The sequence below is a fragment of the Plectropomus leopardus genome, chromosome 12 (genome assembly GCF_026936395.1).
Source record: "Plectropomus leopardus strain MGB_pleo_1.0 chromosome 12, ASM2693639v1, whole genome shotgun sequence".
Classification (NCBI taxonomy): domain Eukaryota; kingdom Metazoa; phylum Chordata; class Actinopteri; order Perciformes; family Serranidae; genus Plectropomus; species Plectropomus leopardus.
The window spans coordinates 29,796,202-29,818,583 of NC_142187.1; the positions used below are offsets into that span (position 1 = coordinate 29,796,202).

The window sequence follows — 22,382 nt, forward strand, 5'->3', positions numbered from 1 at the left end:
TGTTTTTACCACCTTGTTTTGTCAGATTACTGCAACATTATGTAAACTGTTCAGATGGAACACCACCAGCGTGGCCTTTTTAAGTACGATGCCGGATGAAATTGGTTTTCATATTGTTGTGCAATGCAAGACTTCACATTATTTGCAACTAAATATAGCGTAAATGTTGAATGTGAGTTACATTATGGGCACTGACTGCATAAGCCCAGTCTGTACATACAGCTGGTGCCCCCCGACAGACCGGGAAAAGACTGGTACACAAGGCCATCTGTCAGGAAGCAACGAGCAGATTCAGACCCAAAAGGCCAACAAGGCCAAAAGGGTCAACAGTAGGGAGGAAAACTGTGGCCAGATAGACGGTTTCATGGTGTTATTTGTGCAGTAAGAACACAATACAGTAAAAGACTATGTTGCTGACCATGTTGTCTTTGGGCTTTTTGGTTGAGCTCCAATGAGGCAAAAGTCATGTAAATTCTGTTGACATGGCAATGAGGTCGCAAGTCTTTGACCTTGAGTCACAGGTTCTCAGGATGCTGTATAGTACCTGCTAACTCAGCAGGATACTGGCATTTAGTATTAAGCAGAAAGCACACCTAGGGATGTGTGTGATTGGTCAACTAGTGGATTAAACATTGCTAACACCTTTGTCACAGCATCAGAAACACTACTCATAAGATAAGATCTTTATTATCATTGTTTAACACAACAAAAGTCAGTTTCCTGAGTCTTCAGCAGCGCCATAAACAAAACACAAAATAATACAAATAATTTAAGAGAGCAACAATACTAAACACTAAAAAAAAACATGTGCCGGGCCGCTGCATCAGACCACACCATTATTTTGATTGTATTTAGTGAGCTGGTTTTTTGTTGGGTGTTTTAGTTTAGTTTTGTTTTGTTTGTTTTTTAATTACTGAATGGCCTTGTATCATCTTACCTGGCTGACATGGTCAAGATATATGTGCCCACTAGGTCCCTAAGATCCTCTGACTCAAACCTCTTCCAGAGGTCAGAACTAAAAGGCACAGAGAGGCAGCCTTTGTAAAATATGCCCCTAAACTCCAAAACAGTCTGCCTGCGGAGTATCAGGGGCTCTAAATCTGTTGAAAAACAAACAACAAAATCTTAAACACATCTTTTTACCATTGCTTTCTCCTGAAATGTGTTTTCAACTGATGGCTGTTTTATCCTGTCTAAGCCTGCAGTCTAGGCATGAATTTTGGTTTATAAATGAAGTTATTATTATTAATAATAATAATAATAATAATAATAATAATAATAATAATAATAATAATAATAATAAGAAGAAGAAGAAGAAGAAGAAGAAGAAGAAGAAGAAGAAGAAGAAGAAGAAGAAGAAGACTAGACTAGTCCAAGTTAAAACTTACGACTAAACATCAGGGAATGTAGTCATTAAGAACATCCCCAGTCATAGCACTTATGAATAGCGCCCTATAGTTATTAGTGTATTTAGGATATGTTCAACAAGGTTTTGGATCAATTTAGGTTCAAAAATGACTTATGTTTAAAGAAACACCATGACCTGGTTTTGAAATGATCACAATCATGGTTAGAATAAAAAGATGTTGACTGTCAACAGGAAAACATAAAAAAAAACTGTAATGTTTTGTTGAAGAATCCAACCACCTTAACCTTCTCTCTATGTTTAAACATTATGCTAATGTTTTGTTGCTCTGTAACAATGAAGTACAATGTCCTTTTCTCCTGCTGTACAAGAAAGACAATTCCAACAGCTGCCATACTTTGTAACTTGTGCATAAATGTTATTGGGTTAAAACTGAAAGATTACAAGATTCACTTCAAAATAAAAAACAATGTGACACAAGTGACAAAATAATTAATATTTTCAAGTCACTGCCCTTGTATTTGTCATCGAGTAACTAAGCTAAGCTGTTTTTGCGTCACTGATTCCTGTCCCCATCCACTTCATCATTCCATTCCTTTAATTACTTGTGTGAATATTCATGCAAGATCATAGCAGGAGCAATCTTCTGATATAGCTGATGTATTATGAGTCAGATGTTTAGTACCCAGTGAGTAAAGGGTACAAAAACAGCTTAATCAAGTGCTCTTGCTAAGGGCCATAATTGTACTCTGTTTATGTGGCAGGGTGCTCCCCCCCTTTTCCTGTTATCTGGAGTATTTACACTGCAGCATCACTATGCGAGTGATTAATTAAAATGCTGTCACTTTTTGCCCAGAACAACACAGCCGTCTAGACGGCTCAGTTGGAATTGATTTATAGAGCTCCTTTTTGATGCTATACTTTAGTGTGTTTGCTCCATGAAAAGCTGAGATATACTATATTATCATTACATATACAGAAACACTTCACTTGTCACAGATGAAAGTACATCTCAAACTGTGCCTTTCAAAATAATTTGCACAATTAGCAAAGCAGAACTGATTAATACTGAAGTCACAGATGTAAACAAACAAAATCAGCAAACACTAGAAACTTGTTTAGTGATTATGTGTTAAAAGACTCATCAATCAGTTTGAGCAGGGTATCTGGTTCCAACTTTGTGTTTTGGTTTTAGTACCTTGACTGTAATTTTCTTTACAACGGATTATGCCAGTAGGAAAAACTAACAGATTTCAGACAGCATAGTTGCAGAGTTGAACTTGTCAGTCCCCCAAAACATACACCACAATCACCAGCAGAGACTGGGGGACTGATGATAATAAACACCAAAATATACATTACATAATGAACCAAAACCAGCTATTGCAAGGAATAATAAATGTGGATTATAATGAACCAGTTGCATAAGCTATTGCTTTGAGTTTAATTACACAATTTGGCTAATGCTTCACACAATGTCAAGCATGTGGAGAAAATGTTACTACCCTTCCTATGTGTGACAAAAGCCACGTTGAGCTTCCTATGAAGCCAATATTGCAGTAAAATAACTGTGAATGTGCTGTGAGCAAGATGACAAAGGTATTTAAAGCCAAGGTATGATTTTATCCTCCACCAGAGACTTGGTTTGAAGTAAGAAAATGGGAAAAACAGCCAAAAGAATGGCAGCAACCTTTCTAAACCCATCAATCCGTAGCACATGCAACAGCAGGCTGTCGCATTAGCTCGGTGCAGAAAACACAGCCCTATTATTTCTTTCAGTGAGACCACTGCATTGACACAGCAGACTGACAATGCAAAGGGCTACAAGTGAAAAACACAGTCGCCTAGCATAAAACATGAACATGGTGTCATCTGGCATCTCACTGTGTTGTCCTATTATATACATGCAAGCCTGGTAAATTACTATGAAATCTGAATTGGATAATTCTACGGTTTATCTTTCAATCATTGTAAAAGAAGGGATGAAAACGATTGTCACCATGATGGTTTTTCAGAGATATAAAATCTTTCCTTGTAGTGACAGAAACTGCTGTGTGGTGTTTCAGTGTCTGGTAAGCCTTCAAACTCACAAATCTATTACTCAGAGCAACCTTCCCTGATCATATTTCATCATCTTGCAGCTAACCTGCAGCAACATGCTGTTTTCAGTCTGAATACCCAACATTTCAGCTATGCGGCACAACTGTTATCTTGAGCATGTTACAAATCACAGATTCATAGATGAGAGGAATTTCTTATATAGGAAGGTTATGTGGCTTTGATAAGCGATATGACCAACAGTGCCATCCTCTGTGCTACAAAGGCCTCCACAAAGTCAATATTACATGGAAATAATAATATGTGCAAGGCAACAAACATGTTTACATCCCTACAGCGACATAATCTTAGACTCTGTTAGGGACCCAGGTGTACACTGTACAATGATGCAATAGGAAACAACCTATCTAAGTTATTCTTCATCTCCTCATACAACAATATGAGACTTCCTTATAAACAAACACAAAGAAGCCAAAAAAAATATGATCATCCAGCAGAATGAGATTGTTCACAATTACACACAGATAGCAGAAACATAGCAAGGTTTTGTAAAGAGAGAAGACACTGCATGTTAGCAGTGTTGCTGGCTCGACTTAACAGAAACAATATATTGGCTAGAGTAGAGTAGAGTAATTAAACCCCTCAAACCACTTTTTTTCAATTTAAAAGCAATATATATGGATATTTATTAATTAACCATCAGACTACGGAACAGCAAAGATGTAGCAGGGTCAAGGAGAATTTTTTTTAACATATATATTTTTTGGCTTTTGCCTTTACTAGAGATAGGACAGCTGTAGCATGAAAGGGGTAGAGAGAGAGGGGCAGCCATGCAGCAAAGGCCCGAGGCGGGAATCAAACCTGTGGCCGCTGCAGTGAGGTTCTAAAAAATGACTAATAAATCTACCTTGTACTTTGAACCGTGACTGGAAAGTATTAAAACTCTACATATTGCATATGCATAGTGACAGCCCTTTGAAGGTCGAAACTTGGCCATTGTAATTAAGTTTTGATACTGGCTGATGCTGATAGCTGCCCCATTGCCAACCTCTCACTAACTGAGTACTCAGTGAGTGTATAGGTGGCAAGGAGGGGCTGTAGATCGAGATGCGGCACAATTGGATGACTGGGTGTGTCTTAACCCCCTTCACAGCCCTGCCCATTTTTGACATTTTTTTCACATGCCAGGGAGGAGGTGCTCAAGCCAAAAGTTAAGGGTTTAGTTACTCTTTAAGTCATATTAGCACAAACATCAAGTACTTACCTTGGCTTGTCATTTAATTGGGAAGCATCAGCGTCGTTGTCTCACAGCACAGACAGGAAAACCTGACTTGAAGCACATCTACTTTCAAGCCGTCCTGAAAGTAACATTATTAGAGTTAGCAGGCTAACTTTCTTATAGAATGTTACATCAGGAGCAGAGTTAACAAATAAGCAAAACAGCCTTTATCTGGAGCCTGTACTACAAAGCTGGATTTGGAGTTAGTGAGGTAACGTTAGGGTTAAACCTGGGTTTTCAGTACTACTTTTTTACCAGGGAAAATAACCTTGGTAACTTAAGCTGAATAGCTGACTTGCTCAGTAGCAGGTTAACTTGAGCTAATGAGATCATAACCTGTCAAACCCCCGACGTCTATACAATCACATCACTGGAAAAAAACTGTGACAAAAGTCTGAAGTAACAGCAGTGACAGGTACAAAGTGTTTATAATATTTTTATTGGGTTAGTAGAATCATTATACTATTGTTCCAGACTTTGTAGTTCCGCTGCTTTTAAAGCAGAGATTCTGACAAACCGAAAGACTGTTCACAACACAAGAAACATGATGGTGATTTTGGCTACATTTTAATTATGCAAAGTTTATTTTATCCCTGTAGTGATATCTGATAGTGTCTCTAATTTTACACTCTGATTCATCACTGCAACTCATAATAACAGGAGTTACCTGTGTGATAAAATAAAAGATTGGTTTCATTAGAAAAATAATTCACACACTGTTAATTGGCTCCCATTGTTATAAATGTAACATTTATCTCATCAGTCATTAACTAGGCTTCTTTTCTACTCTTTAAGTGTCAGAAACAGTCTGGCATTACTTTAGGGTTAACATTTTAAAAAAATAACAAATATTTCATATTTACGATTTATGATTAGGATTGGTTGGTTAAAGTCGGTTGAAAAAAATCAATGAAAGTATGAAAATAAGATTAATGGGGGTTTTAAAGCTTGATTCTGAAAAGCATATTTTGTGTGCAGAGCAAGCCCTAAAGGTTAAAGTTAAGGGTTGTTGTTGCTAAAACAGGAGGATAGCTTATATGCAATTGGCATGTCCTATTTCATCCTCCAAGTTTGCAAGTGTTCTGTCATAAACATCAATATAAGCTTACTCGTCAATTTTATGTTATATTTCACCATAATTGTGGCATTATAGCCTAACTCTGTGTAGCTGTGTCCGGTTATCTGTCTGTTAGTCCATCTGTCAGTTTTTCTTTCTGGTTAGTTTGTTAATTAGCTAGCCTAACACAACTAATTGCATTAGCTTACTTTGGCTACATGGCTAAAGTTTTAGCAAACAGGTTCTCATTTACACACACAGCAGATAACATTTAGGAAAACATTCATTTTTAAGATGTGTTTTTGTCAAGGGTTACCTAACGAATGTCTTGTCCGGTATTCACTCTGCTTTTTCGGTCTCTTCCAACGCCGGAGGGGAATATCCAGCTCCTTAACTAGCTGCTAAATCCTCGCCGGCTAACGTTAGCTAGCTGCTAACCGTATCTGTGGGCTGTTTGGTGCCGGCTGCGGCCGAAAACGACGCTATGAGAGTTGTGACAGTAAACCAAATTAGCAAAAATGTGGGGTTGGGTTGGGTGGGTAAGCTACACAGTGAACTGAAACTAGCTATAAAGCGCCCTAATGAAAGCTATATGCCCATAAGCTCGAGCCGAAGCTATTTTAACAGCTCATAACTTTCTGCCGTTGTGCGCGCGTGCCCGAACGTCTCGTGCGCAGACACTGAGCCCAGAGGAGCTGCAAATTCAGGTATTAAATTAATTTCAGGTTCTTCACTACGAGCGACCTTTTTCACACTGTCACACAAGATTGTTTTATATATTGTTATTTTTTTTAAAAAATAATATGAAGCTTTGAAAACACCAGGCACGCTGCAACAGGGGAAAAGTATGTCACGTGTGAGTTGCAGCCAATCTCAGGTGTTTCTATTTGTTGCTTCAGCCAACTTCCTTATAATACATCCATGCTTCAGCCTAAATGATTGTTGACTTCAGTTGTGGCCAACTGAGTCTGAGCCCAAAATCTCACAAAGCCAAAGGAGTTGAAAAATAAAATGAGTCATTAAGAGCAGAAGAGCAACACTAATGAATCGGTGAGGGGTACTCGCTGTCAAGGACTGATGCACTTGAATGTAACATGGTTAATAATATCAGTTACACCTGTGCTTTTCTCCTTTTTAACCACCTGATTTATCACTGTCTCCTGGAAATCAACTTTATATCCAGGGCTACTAATTAGTTTTGCCCTTTAATCCATAATCAGTAGTCAGCATTTTATGATTTCATAATCTATTTATTATATTTATCTATAAAATTTCAATTCCTTGCAACACTGTCTTAACTGGTGCAATAATTGAACTGTGGAATATTCTATATTCTATATTTCTAAAACTTAACATGCTAGTTTGATACATTGTAATGTAGCACAATGCACATATTTCTGTATTTTTTACACACTTTACACACTTGCTTAGCATATTATACATAACTTATATAATTTTTTTTTTTAACATACTAGTGTCAAACATTGTAGCATAATGCACAAAACAGATTTTTATACTTTGCATGCTTCTTATTTCTGACTTCGTAAATGCTTTGCATCAGAGCATATGTAACAAATCACAGTTTTCCCCCATCAATAAAGTATATCTGATTCTAGTTTAGGTGATAAAAGCATTTTGGTATAGGCAAGGATTTTGGTTTTGAACTCTAATGCAATATTGTATTGTATCTAGTGAATAATGCCCAGAAAAACTGCCCTCCTTTTGTATGACCGTATATGTGATTGTGCAGACCATTGCTTATATTATTTGTGTGTTGATTGGTTTAGGGAAACATATAAGGCTCTGATTTATAGGTCATGTTTTATATTCCATTTTAGTGATATAATAGCATTATTTAGTGATTAAGTCATCTGATAATCTTTTACTGCCTTTTGTCTGTATTTGGGGTTGTCCATTGAAGCTGTCCATCCGTTGTAAAAAAAAAAAAAAATCAGGTATTGTGGTTGTACTGGGCTCATCGGGTATTTTTTTATTCTATTCTATTCTATTATATAATTTTAATTCATTTCTCAAAAGTGTATGTTTTTCCTATTTGTAACAGTTGTAATAATTTAAATTAAAATGTCCAAACAACACCTATCCTTGAGAGAATGTATCTTTGCCGCAGCTGACAACCAATTAGTGTTACATACAGTGTGTTGAAAAAGTAAGATTATTTTATACAGTACCAAGTTTTTAGGGAAAAAAAGAGGAAGTTCCAATTAAAACAGCTAAATCTTCTATTTAAGCCTCGGAGCACTGACTTTACAATGTCTCATTACTTGCATTTTACTTTGTTTCTGTGGTCATTTTCTCTGTGATGCTCTTGGTACATCCTCACTCTATGTGCAATTAAATTTGTATAAATAACAAAAATAACCATAACAAATGCCCTCTCATCTATTGAAGCAGAGTGACGGTAGTAGAAGTTGTCAAGGGAAGTCGGTTCTCTCTCCTTTCCGTTGCTAACCTAGATAACGGATTTCATTGCCCTCATAACTATAGAGGGAGGCTTAGCTCATTATGGTCTATAATCCAATCTGTGAGCTCCCTGAATTGGAGGTGCAATGACATATCAATATTGTCCTTGGTAGAGAGAGAGGGTGGGAAATGTAACAAAGTGATGCAGAAAAAAATCACTGCAAGGGAGAGAAAACAACATTTCTGGCTGTTAGTGAGCACCAGCTGGGAATACCATGGTACAAGGTTGTACAGTAATGTTTCCTCTGTATTCATTCACACTGGCTGGTCCACTCCTGCATAATAAAATGGCACTACTGCTGAAAGAAATGGATTAAGATGCTGAATACTCTCAGTGTCATTAAGTAAAGGTCTATTGCACTGTTACACAATTTATGGTCCGCGGGCCAAATCTGGCCCCCAATAGGATGCTGGGTGAACCCCAATGATTTTCTAATTAACAATTTTAAAAAAGGGTGATTTTACAGGGAATTGTTTTGTACTTTTTGTATACATAAGGTGCCAGAGTGCATAAAACAACATCAAAATAGAGCTTGTTTATCAAAAAAAAGTGGAGGATCCCCTGCAGCTCCTGACAGAAGGTCTAGCTAAGCCTGTGATATCCTAAAATCCTACAAACAACCTAAAATCATAGAAACATCCTAGAAATGTCCTAACATCAGAGAAATGTCCTACAAAAAGCATTCTAATATCCAAGAAATGTCCTAACATCTGAGAAATGTCCTAAAATCCTATGAAGATCTTTCAATCCTAGAAACATTCTAATGTCAGAAATGTCCTAAAAGCCAAGAAACATGTATGTGGCTCCTGAAACTGGCCCCTGGCCTCCTGGAAATTTACCAAAGTGCGTATTCCTGGTTGATTGTTGAGAATTAGCTTTTAGTGCACAGTGAACTCAAAAAGCAGCTGAAACAAGAGTAAAAAAAAACCTAACCAGATGAAATGCAAAATATATGGAAACACTGTGCTGTTGTTTACATCTAAACAGGGTGCTGCATAAATAGTTTCAGGGTTATCCTTAGGCTCCCTCTGCAGAAGCACACCATGTATTAAAAAATATTAAAAGACAAATCATGCAAACCAAGACACCATATCACCCTGAATACACTTGGAGATGGCATGTAGATGTTCTGCCAGGCTGCAGGCTGTGTCAGAAACATTAACTTTTTATTGTCCTGTGACATATATGCTTATATATTCATCTCATTTCCCCCCGACTGTCAGGAGCTTTAGAGAGCATTCATCAGAGCGAGGAGTTACCGGCAACATTCTCCGTGTAGCTGGAATCTAACATAATCTGTCCTGATGTGGGAAAAGATGTTTTTTGTAAGGAGATTAAGTTTTATTAAAATTTTTCCAGACAAATATCAACATACGCATCATTTGCGTTCTCGCTGTTTGGATCAAAAGATGCCAGATGCCATAGCTGTCAAGTCACCCCCACCCACAACAACACACACACACATAGACACTCCTCTCACCTGCCAAACACTAAATCCTAAGATTCAGGGTGTTAATAATGGATTTTGTTTACTGCTGAACTGTAACAAAACACTCATTTTGTGTGTTTTTGTGCCAGAATCATTCAATTAAGCTCAGAGAGCTATCCCAGGTCAAAAGGCTGCTGTTTGTTTGACTGACATTCCCCTTTATTCTGCTGAAATTTTCTAATAGTTTCAACCTCATTTGTTTTTAGAGTATTTACTTACTAATAGGTGATTTAATTGCTCTAAACAAACGATATCTTTCTGAAACACATTTCAGCACTGCCCAGTGCCCACATCCTTGAACAATGACAAGCTTTCAGAGAGGACAGAATTAAAATTCAAAGGCAAGGCGGTTCATTTTAGTTCCAGGAACCGCTGTGTGAAAAACACTTGACTGATTTTAATCACATTCTTATTTATTTCAGCTTAGAGCTCAGCATGACTTTTTAAAATCCAGTGGTGATTTTCACAGAGTTTTCATAGTCCAACAGCACCATCTAGTAGGCCTCTCTAGACACTAGCTTTGCCCACAGAAGCCATTAGATATTCACTCTAAAAGCCCGGCCTTCACGGCACCACTGGAATAGCAAGCGTTTATTTGCAGAATAGGTTTTTACTTTGAGTGCTTCATCTCCCTGTCTCTTACACACTCCACTGAGTCAGGATTATTGTTGCTTACATGTGTCTGCACTGTTCGGTTATGAGACTGCCAAACCAGGAGGAATGAATCAGGGGATATGATTGGCATTTGGCAAACGCAACAAAATCTCTGTCTGACAGTCATCGCAGCATTTTTCTCAGAAACAGAAACTTAAAAAAGCTTGCATCCTTGAGAAAGGTGACCTTGCATAGGAGTCACATTGCAGCGACTTCCATGGTCAATAGCTCAATTAGTTTGTAATAAAACACTTGAAATAAATAATAATAATAATAAATACTTGCAGATAAAAGTGGTTCAGTTGATAAAATAATAGAGCAAAGGTAAATACATTTATTGGACAGCTGCAAATAGGTACAGAAAATTGCTATGTGCAAAACATATGATGCATCTATAAAAATGTAGCTAATTCCATGATTTAGGATGTAATTTTCCTACAAGCTGCAGGTGTGACTCTCAGCAGTAAAAGAAACAGCAGAGACAGGAACCTTTCCTAACAGCGGGTACTTTATTTTTTGATCACATTAAAATGCAAATGCTTGAATGCTTTTACTTAAGTCAAATTTAAATGCAAGATGACTACCTCTAATGTAATACCAGAGTGGTGTTGATACTTAAAGGAGCAGCGGGAGATACATTGTTGGGGAGTTAGATAAGAAGGTTGATACCACTCTGTTAAATTTGAAGCTACAGTAAGGAGACATTTGGATTAGCTGAGCATTAAAGGTCGAAACAGCAAAACTATTACTCGACTGGGAGCAGTGACCTCAAGATATGACTCCTACATAACTCCACCCCCTAAACAAAAAAAACAATTAACACTTTACACCCTTTCTGTAACAGAGTGTGGAAGGAGAGAGGGGCAGGCAGGGCTTGTGGTTGAGGAGGAAGCAGAGTTGGCGTCAGGCAGGCAGGCAGTGGAGCAGACGAATCCAGTAGGAGCAGGCAGCGGGATTGACGAGGACAGCCGGGGAATCGATATACCATTAAAGCAATAAACACCAGAGGCACTCACACAGAAGATGTGTTTTGCTCAGCGGGGGGCTCTGAAGACAGCTGAAAGAATGGCGATCTCTCTCGATGTAGCCAAAGCAGCAGAACACTGCAAGTGAGTGCTGGAGGGTCAGGCATGGAGGCAAAGACAATCTGGAAAAGTTTTAGTGGAGTGAGGCTGCTTAAATACCTGTTTCTTTCTTGCAATATTATGACTTTATTCTTGAATAAGATAGCTTTATTCTCATTGAAGTACATCATTATTGTTATATTATGACTTTTTCTCAAAATTATTACTTTTTTCCCAATTTATCATAGTTTTTTTTCTCAAAATGATGACTTAAATTCAAAACTGTATCGTTTTTCTTTATATTGCACTAATACTCTGTTGTAATGTTCAAAGTCTGTAAATACAAACAAACAAACAGAAATCTTAACTCTAGCTGCATCTCAGTCTCCTCTCATCTGATCTTTCAGAAAACTACTAATTCCAAGATTGAGAATGAAGTAGCAGGTATTATGATATGAAAAAAGTACACCATCCAATATATTGACATATTTATCATTTCATTCTTAGAACACATCTGTTATAGCTGTGCATTTCTTCATAGTATTACATTTCCATTCAAAGTTAGGATGTTGATGTCTGTGCGTTGTGCTCAAGCTGCTTTTACAAAAGAAAAAACAAAGTTTACACAGTGCCCCTTACTCCACAACATCAATAGCTGTGGGATCTTCTCTCCCTCACGGCACTCTAATGAAGCCATTTATATTGGTGACAAATGTGATCATCCTCCCTCCTTTCTTCCTGTCTCTCTTATCAACTCCACTTGCAGCTGTTGTTGAGTGTATTTGTGTGTTTGTGGCCATCATTAAAAATGTATAGCATCTCTCCAAACAGTGTCCTGACAAGCCACTCATGCTCATTGGATATCAGTCATTAAAATTTAGCGAAGAGGCCAAAGCGTGGCCCTAGGTAGGGATCACGTTTCTCATTCAGGCTGTGGATGAATTTTTCAAAGTCCTATTACCTCTACAGGCACCACTGCTGATGTCTCAAGGCTGCGTGCTCTGACACTGCCGTTGTTTGTCTCTGCTGGTATTGTAGCTAAGACAAAAGCCGAATCAACAATAACAACATGAGTCTTAGGGTGGCTATACTGATTCATTTACTACTGCTTGTTGACAAGGCTAATTCTAAAAAAGGTGAGTCACTATTTCTTATCTTGATGGAGCAAAGCTTTAATTTGATGGAAGTGCTTTATCTTGCAGGTACTGTATATACAGAGAAAGTTGGGCCTCGATTGTTCAATGTCACCTTGTAATGCGCTTTCAGAGGTTGTATCAGGTTGCTTGAAAAACAGTCAAATAAATAGCAAGAAAAGAGCCCAAGGAAAGAGCCATTTATTGTATTCAGTGTTTTTTTCTTCTGGACTTAAATTAAACTTTCTATTTTTTTTAATTGTAAGGTGTCAAATGTGGAGGAATTCTCTCTGCTCCATCTGGCAATATCTCCAGTCCAAACTTCCCAGGCCTGTATCCCTACAACATTGACTGTTCCTGGTTAATTGTGGTGGCAGAGGGCTCCTCCGTCCTCCTAACCTTTCACCACTTTGAGCTGGAGTACCATGCCAGCTGTGCTTACGACTACATCAAGATCTACAATGGCATATCTGAGGATGAGGGCAACCTCCTTGGGACATTTTGTGGTGACATCTCTCCTCCGCAGTTTACCTCGTCTTGGAATGTCATGTCCATCATCTTCCATTCGGACCGCCATGTGGCCTACAGGGGTTTCAGTGTTGGCTACAGAAAAGGTACTTTATTATATTTAATGCAACATGACAGGGGTCAGTGGGCTAAGTGCCCAAAACTTGAGATGATTTCTTTTCTGGCAGTGCCATAATACATGGCTTTTAGCTAAAACTTCTTGACCTTTTTAAACTCACTTTACTCAGAAAAACATTATACAGAAACATTACAGACATGCTTGTGGCTGTGTAAGGTTTAGGCACAGTGCTGCTTTAACCTAAATGCTCACGTCAGCATGCTGTCATGCTCACTATGATTATGCTAGTATGTCTGTGTTATACTAATATAATGTACCATGTTTATCATCTGAGCTTAGTGTGTTAGCATGCTAACATTTGTTTATTTACCATAAACTCACTCTGCTAATTGTATGCAGAACAGGACAAGATTTTGGTATCGTAAGTGCTCAAGTTTCAGTTTGTAGGCTATTTGTAGTCTGACTGGTATTGACCAATCACGTCCTTATGACAGGTAAACAGTGTGGTTAAAGCAGAACACATTGGCTTAAATGCAGTCTAGGAACTAGAGATGATAACAATTAATTGATAATCAATTAATTGGTATGCAATATGCTGCTGTAAGCTTTGATTCAGGGAAAATACGTTTACTATTGTTTGAGAGAAGCAAAGTTCTTAATTTTTTTTCTTCAAATAACAATAAATCTATCATTAATTGTACCAGTAATCATTTCAGGAAAGTACTTACAATTTGCAACCCTTCTAGAAACCCATTCCGCTATAGTCTAATGACTATTTGGCTTTATATTAGATTTTTTATTTTATTTTAAATGAACTGCAAATAAATGCAGGTATCTGTGGAATACCAATCTCTATTAGCCAAATATAATTGGCACATGGAAGAGGAAGTCGTCAGATGACAACCGATGGGCTCCGAGATTGATTAGCACTAAACACAAAGTACAATCAAGACTGGGGGACCATAAATATGTGCACCAAAATGTACAGCAATCACCAGGGTTCATCCTCTGGGGACAAACAGCAACCTTATAGTCAATTAATCCTACAGTTGTCATGATATTTCAGTTTGGACTAAAGTGGTGGACCACAAACCAACATTGCCAACCGTAGAGTTAAACCACTTGCATAGCTAAAACTGTTAATGACTGTTTTCAAAGATATATACTGAAAATTTCGCACAGCAGAGACTCATTAAACAAGTTCAACTTACAGATGCTTTTGTCTTTACAAAAAAAACTCTCTACAAGTTAGTGTACCCATTATCTGGTACCTTCAGTGTTATTCTTTTTTCAAAAAGAAAAACGTAAGATGCATCTGAGTTTTCCCTCTATGCTTTCTAGACATGTGCGGCGGCGTCCTAACTGGCCTGTCAGGTGTAATCTCTAGTCCAGGCTACCCTCAGGACTACAGCAACAATGCTGACTGCTCTTGGGCCATCCACGTGTCCAACACCAGTGTGGTCACATTGGTTTTCTTAGACTTCCAGCTGGAAAACAACGAGGGATGTAATTTTGACTTTGTCGCCCTGTTTGATGGCCCGACAGTCACCCATCGACACCTGGGCAAATACTGCGGGGCGGATAAACCTCCCAACATCGTAACCACCTCCAACCATCTTCTGGTAGTGTTCAAGTCTGACTTCAACATTGGTGGACGAGGGTTCAAGGCCTACTATTACTCAGGTAGGACAATGTGATATGAGTAGTTGTATACTAAAAATAAACTCTTGTCACTGTTATGCAATCTAAAGTGCTTTTAGTGTTTGAACCCCTTGATTTTCTGTGAGGTTTTTTTTTTGTGTGTAACTGCAGGAATTAGAAATTAAAAAAAAGCGACAGTTATCAGCATAACATACTATTAAACTGTCAGACTTTCAAGTATGCAAAAAGCAACCTCTATTTGCAGAAACCTTATTCATTAGCCTATTCAGAAAGGGAAAGCTAAAATAAAATCCAAAAAGACTGGAAAAAAACACATTACATTATACCGGCAGTTTGAAACAAGGAACATGAAAGACCCAGAATGTGACACAAAAGATCCTGTCATATGATGAAATGAAAATTGAACACCTCTGCTTAGATGCAAAGCACCATCTCTGAGTGAAGCAGAGCTCATCACACGTCTCATACCATCTCTACCACGAACAAGAACAAAAAGTCCCTCAAGTGAAAGTCCTTGAGTGTGCTGGCCAAAGCACAGACTTGAATCCATTTAAAACGCTGCAGCATAACTTTTAGACAGCTGATCACAGACTGTCCCCATTGACCTTGCAGAGCATAAACCAATCTGCAAGACGATGGAAGTCCTAAAACACAATTGCAAAAGGAGGATAATTTACTGTATCATTAATCTTCACTATTAAATATTCTTTTTAAAAAGTATTTGCACATTTTATGACATGTTGACGTATGAGAAATTTACTTTTAATCTATTGTTAAATCAGATGACCACTCCAGTTAAAGGAATTATCATTTTATCTTATTTTTATTTTAAAGAATAGTTTGACATTTTGGGAATTATGCATCAGGGTTGGACAGTTACCAGGTTGCCATTGGAAATTATTTTGAGAAATTGGGTACCAATTCTTGGCCTTTGATTGCACCCCAAAATAATATCCTTTCAATATTTTTTGATACAGTAATATTTAATCATTACGGTTACAGTCAGATACAGACAATGCTGCACGTGCACAAGTATGTCACATGCATGCAAATCATCATCTGTTTTAGAGACATGGTAAACGAAATTAAGATGTTTGAGTGTGGGGTAAAAAGTTGGACTAACTCACCACATAACAAATGAAAGTGTAATCGTTTCTGTTTTTGAAAGTTAACGTTAAACCCAAAGCACGTTTTTTTTTACTTTTTTTTTTTTTTTTTTACAAAGAATTAGATAAAAAAGATTGAAACCACTCTCATGTCTGCATGCTCACATGGACGAGGGAACCAGTGCGACGCTTACTTCCTTGTTAGCTTACAAAAATACATCATCCGTTCATCACTCTGTAGTCTGAAGGTAATGAAATTTGTCTACAGCACCTCCAATGCTCACCATCTACCGCACTGTGCCTGGTTTGTTGGATCCATATAAAAACAAAATAAAATCTACAAAAACCAAAAAAACAATTTGCCATTTCACGATTCCTTGGTCTGGTGCAGTGACCAGGCTAGCCAGCTGCAGGCTGTAGCTTCATATTTACTAAACACAATGAGAGTGGTGCCTAAATGTCCAACTTATTTAAATAGTGACAGTTATCTTGTTTGCCAATTGAATACATGCTATAAACCTTTACTAATCTGAGACTAACTCATATCAAACAGTGGATGGAGTATCCTAATGTGTCATTACTGATCTGAACTTGCTGTATTACAAATTTAAAAAAAAAAACGTATTTAACCAATTGTACCTAAACAGGTGAATGTCAGCAGGTCCTGTCAGCTGTAAGTGGCAACTTCAGCAGTCCACATTTCCCAAACATCTACCCAAACAACATCAACTGCCACTGGACCATCACTCTAGCAGCTGGGTACCGCATCAAACTCTACTTCCCCATCATGGACTTAGAAGACCGCAACAGTCTGTCAGACGAGTGTGACTACGACTCTGTTGCAGTTTATGATGGGGACAGTCAGACGGACACCCTGATGGGACGCTGGTGTGGCAGGGAGCACCCTCCCTTTCTTGTCTCTAAGGGCAACAAGTTGCTGGTGGTCCTCAGCACAGACAGAAATGAGGCTCATAGAGGGTTCAGCGCTTCTTATCTTGGAGGTAATTAGGCATCTGCTTTATTTTCAGAGTGAATTAGAATTACTGGCACATGGTTGTATGTCTCTGCATACTAGTCAAATTGCACTTAAAGTTTACATTAATTTCTGTGAAAACATGGTTGATTCATGCTCATCTTCAACTGGACAGCACAGAAGATCTATGCAATCAACACAGTTTCAGGGCGGACTCCCGAAATAGTTTCATCAATTCAGTATCCAACCAAATATCTCTCCCTCTGTTTCTGAGATATGATTTTGAGCAGGGGGCACATTTTTTTCCCCAGAACATTATGATGTCACAGTGAAGTTGACCTTTGACCTTTTGGAAATAAAATGTCATCACTTTATCATTATTTTGTAAAAGACATTTGAGTAAAATGATGTCATAATTGGGAAATAAATTAGGGTATAAATTAAGAGTTATGGCCAAAAACATTTTTCGTGAGGTCACAGTCACCTTGACCTTTGACTACTAAATTCTAATTAGTTCATTCTTTAGTCCAAGTGGTTGTTTTGCCAAATTTAAGAAAACTTCCTCAAAACCTTATTGAGATATTGCATCCATGAGAATGAGATGGATACAAGGTTACAGTGACTTCACCTTTTGACAACCATATCTAATTAGTTTATCTTTGAGTGTAAGGGAACGTTTGTGCCAAATTTGAAGAAATTGAGATATCGTGTTCACAAGAATATGACAGACAATGTCATAGAGACCTTGACATCTGACCACCAAAATCTAATCAGTTCACCATTAAGTCCATGTGGATGTTTGTGCTAAATTTGAAAAGAAAAAAACAATAGACATCCAGAAAACATAATGCCTCCAGTCACAAAGGCATATAAAATGCATGTTTGTTATCTGTAGGAGTATTAATACTGTAAGTTCAAGTCTTGCAACCAAAACTGCGTACAACATTCACAACCTAACTCTCAGCTTAATATACTCTTGATAAGACTCTCAGTACTTAAAATTCAACATATTTATCTCTGCAAATAACTCTTTTCCATGTTATTAAAAAGATCTTTTTTCCACCTTCTATCCCAGTGGTCCCTGTAAATGTAAGCTGCACAAGATCAGAATTCACCATATTGATACCACAGCAGTCCTTACCTCAGCTGGACCGTGAAAGCATCTACCTGGGAGACCCAACCTGTGCAGCCCAGCTGACAGCCACCTCATATAAGATCCTCGCTCAGTTTGTCAACTGCGGCACTGCTGGCCAGGTGATTAACTACAGCCTCATTTCACTTACTGGTACACCATAAGAAGCAATGACTCACCATGCTTCAACTGTTAAAGATATTGATTTCTGACAGACATTTGTGACTTGCTTCTATTAATACCATAACTCCTGATCCCTTACAGAAATATCGCAACATCACTGTGCTGGTAAACAAGCTCTACATTGATTTCTCTGATGGGAAGCAGCAGAACGTGCAGGAATATAGAGTGCAGTGTGATGCCCTGCGGAAGATAGCATCAGTGTCCATTATTTCAGCAGAGGAGCGTCGTCTCGAGGAGCAGGCCCAGCAAACTGACAACAACAGTAATGACATTGCAGGGGGTCCAGAAGCTGTGCCTTATGACCTGAGCGATATCGTCTTCATCAGCATCTGTGTACTGGCTGTTATTCTAATGGTGATAGCTATTGTTTGGCTGGTGCTGCTTTAGTAATACATATGGCTTTTATCCCACAAAGAAAGGACTCATACGCTGAAGATGTAATGTTTTCAATCATATTTTGTATAAAAATGTTCATCAACAGTATTAAAACATGGCACCTATCAACGAAAAAAATCCTAATTCATTACCGTTATCAGAAATAAATTACATATTCTTAACTGTGATTTACATGCATTTATAAAAACAGTGTAAGGCTGCTGATGTGCCACAAAATGTAAAAGTATTTTGTATCTTCTTTGCAAAAAAATAAAGAAAATGACAAGGAAAAATTGAAAAAAAGTTTAAAAAACTTGTCGGGGGCTCAGCCCGATTCCCTTATCAGTTATTTCTTGCATTTGGAAACCAGCTGGTTGACTGATATTGTGTTGTCCTTCACTTGAATTCTGATATCCGGGTTGTGTTTGAAGGCAAACACCAGCGCTCTAACCGTCCGTCTGTATGAGCTGCTGACTAACCGGGAGCTCTGGTGAAACACTTCTCTCTCAATGTTGTCGATAAGACCAGAATCCTCCTGCCGATCAGATAAGACAAGAAGAGCACAAATACATAAGCAAACAAAAATATGTCAACTTATGTTCGCTTTTCAGCATCTCCGGTTGTCTCTTCTCAAAGTAAATTTTTTGAACAGGTATTTGGTTGGGAGGTAGAAACAGCTTTGAAAGTGTCTGTAGAAATGTGACAGCTGGCAGTGCCGGGTGAGGGGCGGCAGGTTGTGACATTTTGATGACATGTTATGTGTGTGACACACTGCAGGAGATTTAAAAAAGCAGATAGTGGTAGTTAGCAGCTAATTTTAAGAAGAGCAGCGGCCAGAAATGTCCACAAATTGGGAAGACAATGAGGTCTGGGAGCTCCTTACCCTCCAAGACAAAATGGGCCACCATATAACAGGGACAGTAAATGATTGTTATTGCCATGTTATGCCACTGTTATTGTTTAGAAAACATGACTAATGTGTATATTATATGTCACACTAGAGGCCAACACTGTTATGTTAAATGTCATGCCTGTCATGCCTTTTGATTCCGTGACGCTGGCATGCCATCTAAAATCACACACCCTAATGGCATGATACGTTTGTCGTTAAATTAAAAAAGACAGCATGAGGAAGGGACTTCGTAGCGGCCCTTCAGCGCATTGTCTGTTTAATAAAGGGCTATTAAACTGCAAATAATTTGATGAGTTTAATCTCTGATGCCATACAAAAATGAAAATATATCTCATGCTATGTTTTATTCATTCATAAAATGTATCACACACTGTGACTTAACCATCCATTTATATCACCTAAACATCAGAACAAATGTAATGCAAATGTAATGCAGAATGCAAATTAGAAGTGGATTGAACAGAAGGAAAACAAATTATATTGGACTTCAGTGAGAGGCTCTGTCTCACCTTGACCTCCAGGGCCTCAGACATTAGTCTTCTAGCGTTGCTCCTGAGTCCTTCAGACTGTTTGTCGGAGCGCACTTCAATAGACGGCTTATTGGAATTCTCCTCGATGAATGTCCTCCAGTCTGTGTAAACCTTTGCTGCCATTGAACTCACCTCGGGGTCCAGATGCTTCCGCATTTTGTTGACAGTGTGACCTTAGGAGAAAGAGAGGTTTTCATAATGTGTTGAAGTCATTCGTGTAAATGTGTGAACCTGATAAAGGGCCTGGCATGTGTGAGGGAAAAGAATTTTGGTAGCTGTTTACTCTTTTGAGCAGTGGCGCTGCTGATACGAAGAATACTCTCTTAAAGGGACAGAGAAATTTAATTCAGACAATGACAAGGCTAAAAAGAATAAAGATAGAATTTGTTTTTTTAAACCCTGCTATTTTGTTAATAATAATAATAATAATAATAATAATAATAATAATAATATCCCTTGGGGCCCGCTTTAATATTACACGTTTCAATCACTCTGCAGACAAAATGCGCTTTTCAAAATCTGCCAGTCGTAATATGCCCTTATCATAATCATATCATATCATTTCTGAATTTTAACCCTTTAAATACCAGGTTTTTGTCACAATGCCACTTTTTGATATATATAATCACAGCCTGAGCTATGTCAATGATTTGCAGCAACGTTGCTTGTGATAGTGTCCCTAATGGAATTAGCATATGTTTTCTTTCTTAAAACAGGATTTTTACACAACTGGAAATCCATCTGCATACATGTTTTTGATATATCTCTGGGTTTTCTTTTTGTTTTTTTTAACACATTCCCAATACCCATTGTTAAAGCTTGTGCTATATTGCCTGTTTTGTTTTGTATTGTTTTGTTTCACTGTCTTTTGTGTGTGTTTCATTGTAAATGTCATTGTATGTCTCTCTGTTCCTATATCATTGCTCTTTTTTCCACTTATTCTGTTTTCACTGCATTGAAAATAAAGTAAAATGACTGAGTAAATAAATAAATAAAATGTAAACTTTCTGCTACTGCACATTATGTTTTTATGCATTTGAAATCAACAGTGCTTTGCATATCAACAAATTGTGAAATGAACATCTCAGCATTAGTTATTTTACCTATCTTGGTGGACTTGAGCACCTCTCTGGACGGGATCTTCTTGTTCAGCTCTGTTAAGGCGGTCAGCAGGTTGTCTTTGCTCTGATCTGGCAGCTCCAACATGGATTTATAGCGCATGATGTCCTCAATCACAACCACCCTCTGTAAAAAATAAAAAACCCAATGAATGTTCATCTGCCACACAATAACACTGACTTTGCCTGATCACATGTAGGTCTGATAACTCACCCGTAAGGACTCAATTGTAGTTTGTCTGTAAACCTTTTCGGTGCCTTTTGATTTTTTAGGTGTTTCTCCCTTGGGAAGACGCACTACAAACTTATCCATGTTTATGTAAAAAACAGCAGCCAATCTTGTAGACTGGTTAGTTTAAAAATAAAACGTAATTAAAGGTAAGTTTTGATCTAAAAAGGGGATTCAGGGTCCAGAGATCACCAGTGCAATGCTAATTCAGATTAGCACTTAGCTAACCGGTTCCTGTAACCCAGCTAACTGTGATTTTCTTTCGATATCAACATATTAAACGCATCGCTAGCTTGGTCTAAGTAATTCGTCCGTACTCCACTAATTAATAGTTGCTTTTATAACTACAAATGACTGTGATAAACCTATGTTGCAGGGCTAGCTGCAGCTAAAGGGCTATGGTAAACAGTACCAACTAATGTTGCCTTCAGGGTCATTCGGAAATAAGTGAAAGGACCAGATATTTCAAGGTGAGAAAAAAAGTTTAAGTGTGTAATCTATCGGAGAGCACACGATACAAAATTCATGAAATTAAAGTCATTTGAACAAATACAGCACAATAAATTATGAATAATAATTTACAAAATTAAATTAAACAACCCATTGGTGTAGTTTCATTATTTTTATTCTCACAGTGATAGATAGTATTTACTGTAAGTTATTTTTACATCTTTTTTCTTACATAAAAAAAGTCTGTCTTTAATTCATTTTGTGGGTTCCTTTTAACGCTCCTTTATTTCCTCGATTTTATATACCAAAGCATTTTTTAAAATCAGTTTATTAGTAAAACCTGATCAAAACATAAACAGACAACACGAAGTAGTACACATGCAATTGTGCATTAAAAAGTGTGACACAGGAAATCAAAAACACCCTAAATGCTACTATAATTTATTTCCACATGGGTTAATTTTAAGAAATGTTTAGCTCTGATTTTTTTTTTTTTTAAGGCATCTTCACACTGTTTATTCATTTATTAACTTATTTGTTGGT

General features: G+C 37.7%; 2 protein-coding genes and 1 long non-coding RNA gene across 3 annotated transcripts in view; 1 reads left to right on the forward strand and 2 right to left on the reverse strand.

Annotated features, from left to right (window-relative positions):
• Positions 1-6,600, reverse strand: part of LOC148188127 (uncharacterized) — a 203,616-nt gene extending 197,016 nt beyond the window's left edge. The window contains exons 1-2 of the long non-coding RNA XR_015778207.1: positions 6,077-6,600; positions 4,689-4,782 (exon numbers count right to left, since the gene is read on the reverse strand). This is a non-coding gene — a long non-coding RNA (uncharacterized LOC148188127). The remainder of the gene's footprint in view (positions 1-4,688; positions 4,783-6,076) is intronic.
• A 5,918-nt stretch (positions 6,601-12,518) lies between these two features.
• On the forward strand, positions 12,519-18,611 carry cdcp2 (CUB domain containing protein 2). Its single transcript, XM_088085775.1, has 6 exons — positions 12,519-12,585; positions 12,849-13,196; positions 14,510-14,851; positions 16,584-16,937; positions 17,985-18,163; positions 18,306-18,611. Exons 1-6 carry the CDS (start codon positions 12,519-12,521, stop codon positions 18,609-18,611), a joined length of 1,596 nt encoding a protein of 531 aa, XP_087941901.1.
• Positions 18,612-18,662: 51 nt separating this feature from the next.
• tceanc2 (transcription elongation factor A (SII) N-terminal and central domain containing 2) lies at positions 18,663-21,839 on the reverse strand. Its single transcript, XM_042498058.2, has 4 exons — positions 21,375-21,839; positions 21,146-21,287; positions 20,022-20,215; positions 18,663-19,134 (listed from the first exon to the last, which is right to left on the reverse strand). Exons 1-4 carry the CDS (start codon positions 21,471-21,473, stop codon positions 18,946-18,948), a joined length of 624 nt encoding a protein of 207 aa, XP_042353992.2. The 5' UTR covers positions 21,474-21,839; the 3' UTR covers positions 18,663-18,945.
• Between the last annotated feature and the right edge of the window lie 543 nt (positions 21,840-22,382).

Bases quoted from the DNA above. Each gene is read 5' to 3' on its own strand.
- tceanc2 (XM_042498058.2), bottom strand. From the start codon at position 21,473: ATGGATAAGTTTGTAGTGCGTCTTCCCAAGGGAGAAACACCTAAAAAA. The intron at 20,216-21,145 runs GTAAAATAACTA...CTTTCTCCTAAG, and splicing joins GCTCAAGTCCACCAAGATAG to GTCACACTGTCAACAAAATG. The intron at 19,135-20,021 runs GTGAGACAGAGC...TCTGATCGGCAG, and splicing joins CTGAGGCCCTGGAGGTCAAG to GAGGATTCTGGTCTTATCGA.
- cdcp2 (XM_088085775.1), top strand. From the start codon at position 12,519: ATGAGTCTTAGGGTGGCTATACTGATTCATTTACTACTGCTTGTTGAC. The intron at 16,938-17,984 runs GTAATTAGGCAT...CTTCTATCCCAG, and splicing joins CAGCGCTTCTTATCTTGGAG to TGGTCCCTGTAAATGTAAGC. The intron at 18,164-18,305 runs GTGATTAACTAC...GATCCCTTACAG, and splicing joins ACTGCGGCACTGCTGGCCAG to AAATATCGCAACATCACTGT.